At 43.8% G+C, this 9,976-nt stretch overlaps 1 protein-coding gene across 3 annotated transcripts in view; it reads right to left on the bottom strand.

Annotated features, from left to right (window-relative positions):
• Positions 1-945: 945 nt before the first annotated feature.
• Positions 946-9,976, bottom strand: part of LOC106565279 (N-terminal EF-hand calcium-binding protein 1) — a 64,324-nt gene continuing 55,293 nt past the window's right edge. Inside the window, exons 7-13 of one of the 3 annotated variants that reach the window (XM_082959006.1) lie at positions 8,483-8,604; positions 8,079-8,158; positions 7,311-7,364; positions 6,420-6,529; positions 6,029-6,070; positions 5,422-5,513; positions 946-2,429 (exon numbers count right to left, since the gene is read on the bottom strand). In XM_082959006.1, the coding sequence (XP_082815132.1) occupies positions 2,404-2,429; positions 5,422-5,513; positions 6,029-6,070; positions 6,420-6,529; positions 7,311-7,364; positions 8,079-8,158; positions 8,483-8,604 (526 nt within the window). In that variant the 3' untranslated portion in view covers positions 946-2,403. Of the gene's footprint in view, positions 2,430-5,421; positions 5,514-5,992; positions 6,071-6,419; positions 6,530-7,310; positions 7,365-8,078; positions 8,159-8,482; positions 8,605-9,976 lie in introns of all 3 variants that reach the window. The other 2 variants (XM_082959005.1, XM_082959008.1) reach the window with 2 other exon arrangements.

Genomic DNA, 9,976 nt, shown 5'->3' with positions numbered 1-9,976 from the left:
CTGCTTTTGCTTTGCCCCTTTTTTTCAAACAAACAGCACATTACGGTAATGACCAGTCTTAGTCGATGGCATGGGCGCCATTCAACTTGAGCATGGCTGGGGGTTGGAGAAGTTTGAATTTTTCAAACACCTGAAACAGCTTTTTTTGTGTAATCTGGAGCCATAATCATTATGCCTAATGCTGTCTGTACCTCCTGACGGATGGTTATTTTTTTTAAAGAAATTAAATATGCTTCTGCATCACTTCTAAAATCTGGGTAAAAGATTGTAGAATAATAGTGAAGACATCAAAACTATGAAATAACATAAATGGAATCATGTAGTAACCAAAAAAGTGTTAAACAAATCAAAATATACTGCTCAAAAAAATAAAGGGAACACTTAAACAACACATCCTAGATCTGAATGAAATAAATAATCTTATTAAATACTTTTTTCTTTACATAGTTGAATGTGCTGACAACAAAATCACACAAAAACAATCAATGGAAATCCAATTTATATACCCATGGAGGTCTGGATTTGGAGTCACACTCAAAATTAAAGTGGAAAACCACACTACAGGCTGATCAAACTTTGATGTAATGTCCTTAAAACAAGTCAAAATGAGGCTCAGTAGTATGTGTGGCCTCCACGTGCCTGTATGACCTCCCTACAACGCCTGGGCATGCTCCTGATGAGGTGGCGGATGGTCTCCTGAGGGATCTCCTCCCAGACCTGGACTAAAGCATCCGCCAACTCCTGGACAGTCTGTGGTGCAACGTGGCGTTGGTGGATGGAGCGAGACATGATGTCCCAGATGTGCTCAATTGGATTCAGGTCTGGGGAACGGGCGGGCCAGTCCATAGCATCAATGCCTTCCTCTTTCAGGAACTGCTGACACACTCCAGCCACATGAGGTCTAGCATTGTCTTGCATTAGGAGGAACCCAGGGCCAACCGCACCAGCATATGGTCTCACAAGGGGTCTGAGGATCTCATCTCGGTACCTAATGGCAGTCAGGCTACCTCTGGCGAGCACATGGAGGGCTGTGCGGCCCCCCCAAAGAAATGCCACCCCACACCATGACTGACCCACCGCCAAACCGGTCATGCTGAAGGATGTTGCAGGCAGCAGAACGTTCTCCACGGCGTCTCCAGACTCTGTCACGTCTGTCACATGTGCTCAGTGTGAACCTGCTTTCATCTGTGAAGAGCACAGGGCGCCAGTGGCGAATTTGCCAATCTTGGTGTTCTCTGGCAAATGCCAAACGTCCTGCACCGTGTTGGGCTGTAAGCACAACCCCCACCTGTGGACGTCGGGCCCTCATACCACCCTCATGGAGTCTGTTTCTGACCGTTTGAGCAGACACATGCACATTTGTGGCCTGCTGGAGGTCATTTTGCAGGGCTCTGGCAGTGCTTCTCCTGCTCCTCCTTGCACAAAGGCGGAGGTAGCGGTCCTGCTGCTGGGTTGTTGCCCTCCTACGGCCTCCTCCACGTCTCCTGATGTACTGGCCTGTCTCCTGGTAGCGCCTCCATGTTCTGGACACTACGCTGACAGACACGCAAACCTTCTTGCCATAGCTCGCATTGATGTGCCATCCTGGATGAGCTGCACTACCTGAGCCACTTGTGTGGGTTGTAGACTCCGTCTCATGCTACCACTAGAGTGAAAGCACCGCCAGCATTCAAAAGTGACCAAACATCAGCCAGGAAGCATAGGAACTGAGAAGTGGTCTGTGGTCCCCACCTGCAGAACCACTCCTTTATTGGGGGTGTCTTGATAATTGCCTATCATTTCTACCTGTTGTCTATTCCATTTGCACAACAGCATGTGAAATTTATTGTCAATCAGTGTTGCTTCCTAAGTGGACAGTTTGATTTCACAGAAGTGTGATTGACTTGGAGTTACATTGTGTTGTTTAAGTGTTCCCTTTATTTTTTTGAGCAGTGTATATGTTATATTTTAGATTCTTCAAAGTAGCCACCCTTTGCCTTGATGACAGCTTTGCACACTCTTGGCATTCTCTCAACCAGCTTCATGAGGTAGCCAAGAGTATGCAAAGCTGTCATCAAGGCAAAGGGTGGCTACTTTAAAGAATCTAAAATCTAAAATATATTTTGATTTGTTTAACACTTTTTTGGTTACTACATGATTCCATATGTTTTAATCCATAATTTTGATGTCTTCATTATAATTCTACAATGTAGAAAACAGTCAAAATAAAGAAAAACCCTTGAATGAGTAGGTGTGTGCAAACGTTTGACTGGTACATAAGAAAGATGCCGCAAGATGCTGTTTTAACACAGTGTTGCGTGTCCGGTAGCTTTGAACCGAAAAACTTGGATGAAATGTTGAATTTCTTGTCTCGAGGTTGTGTTGTGTGTGTGTGGGGGGGCGGGATACATGATCAGCTGCTAGTTAGTCAGTCATAATCCACCAGGATGCTACAGGAAAAAAAAGAGAGGAGTTTCATTTGAGTTAGGGATAAATGGGTAAATAACAATTCCTTTCTAGGAGACCTGGGTTCAAATACTTGCTGGGATTGATTGAACTTGCCCGGCACATTGGAACCAATAGAATAATTGCAATAGTCATTGTAAATAAGAATTTGTTCTTAACTGACTTGCCTAGTTAAATAAAGGTTAAAATAAATAGAAATAAAAAATTGTGGAACCCAGGTCTGCTTTCTGGTCCGTCTCCATAGGGCAGGGATCATCAACTAGATTCAGCAGCGGGATGTTATTTCTTGAGGTGATGGTCAGGGAGTTGGAACAATTACAAATGATTTGTAGACCACAAGAACCTCAAACAGATACAATATTTGACTGAAACAATTTGTATTGCATTTTACCCCCTTTTTCTCCCCAATTTCGATCTTGTCTCATCGCTGCAACTCCTCAACCGGCTCGGGATAGAAGGTTGAGTCATGCGTCCTCCGAAACATGATCCGCCCAACTGCGCTTCTTAACACCCGCCCAACCCGGAAGCCAGCTGCACCAATGTGTCGAAGGAAACACCGTTCAACTGATAACCGAAGTCAGCCTGCAGGTGCCTGGCCCGCCACAAGGAGTCACTAGAGCAAGATGAGCCAAACCCTCCCCTAACCTGAACGATGCTGGGCCAATTGTGCGCCGCCCTATGGGACTCCCAGTCATGGCCGGTTGTGACAGAGCCTGGGATCGAACCCGGGTTTGTAGTGATGCCTCAAGCACTGCGATGCAGTGCCTTAAACCGCTGCGCCACCATGTCTCAACTGTTTCAAGGCTTAAAAATCATTATTTAACTTGTCTCCTCCCCTTCCTCTACACTGATTGAAGTGGATTTAACAAGTGACATCAATAAGGGATCATAGGATTCACCTGGTCAGTCTATGTCATGGAAAGAGCAGGTGTTCCTAATGTTTTGTACACTCAGTGTACAGTTGAAGTCGGAAGTTTACATACACCTTAGCCAACTACATTTGAACTCAGTTTTCACAATTCCTGCCATTTAATCCGAGTAAACATTCCCTGTCTTAGGTCAGTTAGGATCACCACTTTATTGTAAGAATGTGAAATGTCAGAATAATTGTAGAGAAAATGATGTATTTCAGCTTTTATTTCTTTCATCACATTCCCAGTGGGTCAGAAATTTACATACACTCAATTAACATTTGGTAGCGTTGCCTTTAAATTGTTTAACTTGGGTGAAACGTTTCGGGTAGCCTTCCACAAGCTTTCCACAACAAGTTGGGTGAATTTTAGCCCATTCCTCCTGACAGAGCTGGTGTAACTGAGTCAGGTTTGTAGGCCTCGTTGCTCGCACACGCTTTTCCAGTTCTGCCCACACATTTTCTATAGGATTGAGGTCAAGGCTTTGTGATGGCCACTCCAATACCTTGACTTTGTTGTCCTTAAGGCATTTTCCACAACTTTGGAAGTATGCTTGGGGTCATTGTCCATTTGGAAGACCCATTTGCAACCAAGCTTTAACTTCCTGACTGATGTCTTGAGATGTTGCTTCAATGTAGCCACAATTTTCCTCCCTCATGATTCCAGTGCAGTGCCAGTCCCTCCTGCAGCAAAGCACCCCCACAACATGATGTTGCAACCCCTGTGCTTCACGGTTGGGATGGTGTTCTTCGGCTTGCAAGCCTCCCCCTTTTTCCTCCATACATAACGATGGTCATTATGGCCAAACAGTTCTATTTTTGTTTCATCAGACCAGAGGACATTTCTCCAAAAAGTACAATCTTTGTCCCCATGTGCAGTTGCAAACCGTAGTCTGGTTTCTTTATGGAGCAGTGGCTTCTTCCTTGCTGAGAGGCCTTTCAGGTTATGTCGATATAGGGCTCGTTTTACTGTGGATACAGATACTTTTGTACCCGTTTCCTCCAGCATCTTCACAAGGTCCTTTGCTGTTGTTCTGGGATTGATTTGCACTTTTCGCACCAAAGTATGTTCATCTCTAGGAGACAGAACACGTCTCCTTCCTGAGCGGTATGTTAGCTGCGTGGTCCCATGGTGTTTATACATGCGTAATATTGTTTGTACAGATGAACGTGGTACCTTCAGGCATTTGGAAATTGCTCCCAATGATGAACCAGACTTTTGGAGGTCTACAATTATATTCGGAGGTCTTGGCTGATTTCTTTGATTTTCCCATGATGTCAAGCAAAGAGGCACTGAGTTTGAAGGTAGGCCTTGAAATACATCCACAGGTACACCTCCAATTGACTCAAATGATGTCAATCAGCCTATCAGAAGCTTCTAAAGCCATGACATCATTTTCTGGAATTTCTGGAATTCAAAGCTGTTTAAAGGCACAGTCAACTCAGTGTATGTAAACTTCTGACCCACTGGAATTGTGATACAGTGAATTATAAGTGAAATAATCTGTATGTAAACAATTGTTGGGAAAATGACTTGTGCCATGCACAAAGTAGATGTCCTAACCGACTTGCCAAAACAATAGTTTGTTAACAAGAAATTTGTGGAGTGGTTGAAAAACTAGTTTTAATGACTCCAAACTAAGTGTATGTAAACTTCCGACTTCAACTGTAGATCTCTCTACTTTGTGTGGGAACACTTTGGAACAGTTTTCTAAAATTAAAATGACTTGTAGCTGATTGGCTGGTGTTTTTACAGTCTTATGTCAGTGTGGGGGGTTGGGCGGATAAACAAAATCACCCGGGGCCAAATTCGGGGAATCCTGCCAGTTGGGGAACCCTGCCATAGGGAGTATGTCTTGTTCCCAAGACATAGTTAAGCTCCTGTAATCGCTCAAAGACCAGTGTGAAACGATGTACTTGCCTCAGGACATTTTATTGTGTATGTTTGGGATCTTTTGGTGAGCAATAATGTGAAAACATTTGCAGGAAAACACAAGTGATACTGTAAATATAGGTAGGTAATGAATCGAACACAAACACACATGGACACACACCCTTGAGTTTACCTGGGAGCAGCATGGTAGACACAAGCTCGGAATCCTCCAATGTATCAATGACACAGCGCTGGAATTTCTTACTGGCATTGGACTGCAGGTAGCTAGGGAATGACAGGAACACAGCAACAAGCAATAGACTTGACATTACAGTATGACAATCATCCTTATTAACAATATTGAAGTGGAATAGCTTAGCTAATAAATAACATTACATAATACTTTGCACTGAAGATATGCACATCAATTTATAAGAAAATGTAAATGTACATACTATTGAATGCAAAGACATTAAACGCAAATATTACAGTATCAGAGTTTGAGCTATACTGCAGATGGCATACTGTATATATTGGTGTGTATAAATCAACCCTGGGAAATGGTGTGTATGTGTGTGAGTGTGTGTATCATGACATGAGAGATGGGCCATCTGCTAATCATCAGTGGAGAGAGCTTCCATCAGCGAGATGAGCAGCCTGCCAGTGTCACACACACACACACACACACACACACACACACACACACACACACACACACACACACACACACACACACACACACACACACACACACACACACACACCTCATCCAGGAGATACGATCCTGCCAAAACTCATACATTATGTAGCACGACTTTCCTGGGAGCTTCTGGATAGACACACTAAGAGAGAGAGAGAGAGAAAGAGAGAGAGGGCGAAAGAGAAGGAGAAAGAGAGAGAGGAAAGAGCGCAAGAGAGTTGAAGTTAGCATCTGGCCCAGTCAGTCAATAAGATCTCATTTGCATTAAAGGAGAACTAAAGGCACAAATTCATCATGATGCATAACTGTGGCTGTTTTTTGAAAGTCTTTTAATTGATCAATCAATGTTACCTATGAAAAAGTATGTCACTAATTCTTAGGCTCTGTGCTTTTGTATCTAAGCCGGGTAACTGTAATGCACTTCATACTGATGTAAAAAAAAAAAAAAATAGGGCTTGATAAAATAAGTTTGATTGTTTGATTTGACTCACTGCAAGTTGTCGCTGTGGTTGGACGTGGCGTCCACATAGCTCTTGAGCAGCTTCTGGAACTCCTCGAGGTCCTCCGTTGCCGACATCTGCGTCTGCACCAGCAGGATGTTCTGTTGGCACGGAGACCACAATGAAACGCAACATTTACATACATTTCCATTTTGGTCATTTAGCAGAGACTCCTTTACAGAGCAACTTAAGCAACGCAATAACTACAATTAGCTGCAAAAAAATGTTGACCTCAAGGCAAGTACGCAAGATTGTCATTTTAGGTAGCTCATTTAGTTGTTGCCTTGCTTATGTACATAAGGTATAACTTAGGTTTTACAGTCAGGCCATTCAACTAAGGTAGGTAAGACATCCAGATATCAGTTATCTCAAGTAAAACGTTCTTTTAAAAAAGCAGCTATCGGAAAATAAGAAAAGATAAGTGCTAGTGCAAGAAAGACAGGAACAGTAAGGTGTTTGCGAGATTACATCAAACGCTCCTCTGAGCTCCTGTACCCGAGCTATAGGCAAGACACAGGTTTTAGGAGCAGATAGATAGGGGAGTGGTTTTTTTTTAGCCTGTGAGGGGAAACTCAATGTGTGAATGATAAATCTAAAGGGCTCCTGTTCTGCAGGTGTTACAGTCACCCAGGGGCGGATGCTAATGTGAATTCATTTGGATTGCGTATTGTGCGGCCCGCTTTGTAAAACAAAAACAAATTAACACTGTAAAAAATGGGGTGTATGTGGAAACTTAAAAAGATGAGCTACACGGACTTAAAAAAACGTTTATTGGATAACCGTGCCGTTAAAGTCCAATGACTGGCCTAAGTTGCTCCTGAGGGTATTAATAAAGTTGTATCGAACCGAATCGAATTTAGAGTAACAACAATCATCACTCACAGATTTGTATGTACTGGCCAGCGTATCTTCTTTCAGGGGTTCCAACTTTGGACCCTGAAAAAGACCGTTGGAAACCTAGTTATAATGGTCAAACTCACATTGACCAGGACTTGAATAATTCCCAGTTTCAAAAAGCATGTTTTCTTTCAAAAACTTTAGCTCTGCTTGACTGAGCTTTCCAGACACAATGGAATAGTCCCAAAAGTGTAAACCACACCCATGTGGCTCAATCAAACTCAATCTGAAAAGAAAACAAATACTACTTAAACCCAAGTCTGACTAGAATATAATTATCTCATGCAGGTATATAATATAATTATCCAATACATTGCATCATTGACACACATTCTGACTAGAGTTCATTTCCAACCCCTGCCTGTACATTGGCAACCCACTATTTCTATCCAACCATGAGACATAGAGCAATAAGCTATAATATTAAATTGCATTAGCTCACTGCAAAGGGAATGAGAATCTGTGAGGTGACGATTGATATTGCACTACAGTACATGCTGCAGGTTATGAATTGCTCTGATATTGTAGTGTAGGTCCCTTTGGATTGACAAACTAGAAAGAGACAGAGAGAGTGAGAGACTGACTGGCTGGCTGGCTGGCACACAGACAGGCGATAGAGACAGCATAGGGAGTTAAAGTAAGAGAGAGCGACAAAGATAAGGTGAGATAGGAGAAAGGTAGGCGCAGCACGGAGCAATAGAGAAAGATGTAAAGTCGCGGTCAGGATGAGATATACCCAGGACAGTTCCGTACCTGCCACTCCAGCTTGTCCAATAGCTGCTGGAGCCTGTTGATCTGGGAGCACCAGTGGTCATTAATCTCCATGGTCACTCCTAGAGAAACACATGCACGCACACCCACAGAGATCCTATTAAATTAGTTCTAAGAGTGATCCTGGTTAACATCATTAATGTAACAGTCTTGCTACCGTCCCTCTCCTAGCCCCAACCTGGGCTCGAACCAGGGACCCTCTGAACACATCAACTGCCTCCCACAATGCATCTTTACATTTCACTCCACAAAAGCCACGGCCCTCACGGAGCAAGGGAAACAACTACAAGGTCTCAGAGCGAGTGACGTCACCGATTGAAATGCCACTAGCTCACACCGCTAACTAGCTAGCCATTTCCCAGCGGTTACACTAGCATTGGTATTACCTGTAGTGAGGATGCCTGAGTAGGGGTGGATAGGGGAGAGGCACATGTTCTTCTGAAACTTGCGGCCACATCGTCTGCTGTTTCTCTGCGCTGAGGGATGCTCCACCACCTTCACCGCTCTCCTGAAAACAGACAGAACGAGAAAAGGATTAGGAATAAAAGTAAAAAAGAAAGGGGTAACTGTCAGAGAGGTGAGGAAAGGAGGGATGGCGCTGGTCACAGTTGACGAAGATAGAGGAGGAATAACATATAGAGAGGAGGTAGAGAACAATATCAGAAAAGAAGAGAACATTTTGAGAACGATGACAGAAGGCGGTAGCAGCAGTACATTGGTCGAACCAAAACACAACTAAGAAGAGTGGAAGCCATTTTGTGGATAGTTCCAAATAACAAGCCCGACATTGTAATTACCCCCATGGGTAGTGTAGGACATGGTATTGACTGCTCAGGGGTGACACTAACACTTCAAAATCAAAGATGAAGTGTGTGTGTGTGTGTGTGTCCATCTGAGTTTGGTTGAGTTTTTGTGCCTCTGTGTTTGTGTGTGACAGAGTAGATGGATGGAGAGTTTCTGTTTTCTCCAGGTTAAGACTGTTTACCTATCCGCAGGGCCGAGGGAGTGTATGACTGGGACAGTTCTCCTGCTGGGCAAGGTAGAAGCCCCAAAGGGCACTGCAGCACGTAGAACACTACCGCAGATGAAAAGAAAGGAGGACACAGTATCAGGCTATATTAGGAGTGCGTGTATATGTGTATGTGTCTGTGTATCTCCCCTACATTTATAACCTCTCTGTTTCTGTCCATCTCAGTGACTCCTTCTCGCTCTGACCCCCCCCCCCCCTCCTGCTTTATCTCTCACTCTGTGTCTCTCAATCGCTCTCTCCCCTCTTCCTCGTCTCTCTCTCATCCTTTCTCTGTATCTCCCCCCTCCTCTCTCTTCCTAGTCTCTCTCCCCCCTTTAGCTCTCTTTCTGTGACTCATCCCCCCCAAATCGACTTCATTATGGCCAATAAACGATGTGCTGACGCCCAGAGGAGCACCAGAGTGGACTCCACAATACTGGGCTGCTCAGAGTCTGCTTCCCAAATGGAACCATATTCTTTACTGTACAACGTGCCCTACTTTTGACCAGGGATAGTGCACTACTTTTGACAGGGGCCCATTGGGCCAAGGTCAAAAGTAGTGCACTACGTAGGGAATAAGGTGCAAAGGCTCTGCACATTGCCATCTGTCACTGGCTATCTGTGTCAATGTTTAACCATCCTAATAGGAGTGCTCCATGCTGGACAAATGAATAGTTCCACTTAAACAATCGAGAGGACAGCATGATATAATGATACATTTAATTAACCCAATTATGCGTATTTGACCAGTGTCCTGACGCATTCATGACACAAAAAGAAAGTAGTCGTCTATTCATTACTGCACTATCCACTCATAGAATCCATCCAGAAGTACCCATTACACAGCAAATGTCCATGATATGTTTTAGAG

Source organism: Salmo salar, chromosome 12 (genome assembly GCF_965601325.2).
Source record: "Salmo salar chromosome 12, fSalSal1, whole genome shotgun sequence".
NCBI classification, from domain to species: Eukaryota; Metazoa; Chordata; class Actinopteri; order Salmoniformes; family Salmonidae; genus Salmo; species Salmo salar.
This window is presented reverse-complemented; position numbering and strand designations above follow the sequence as displayed.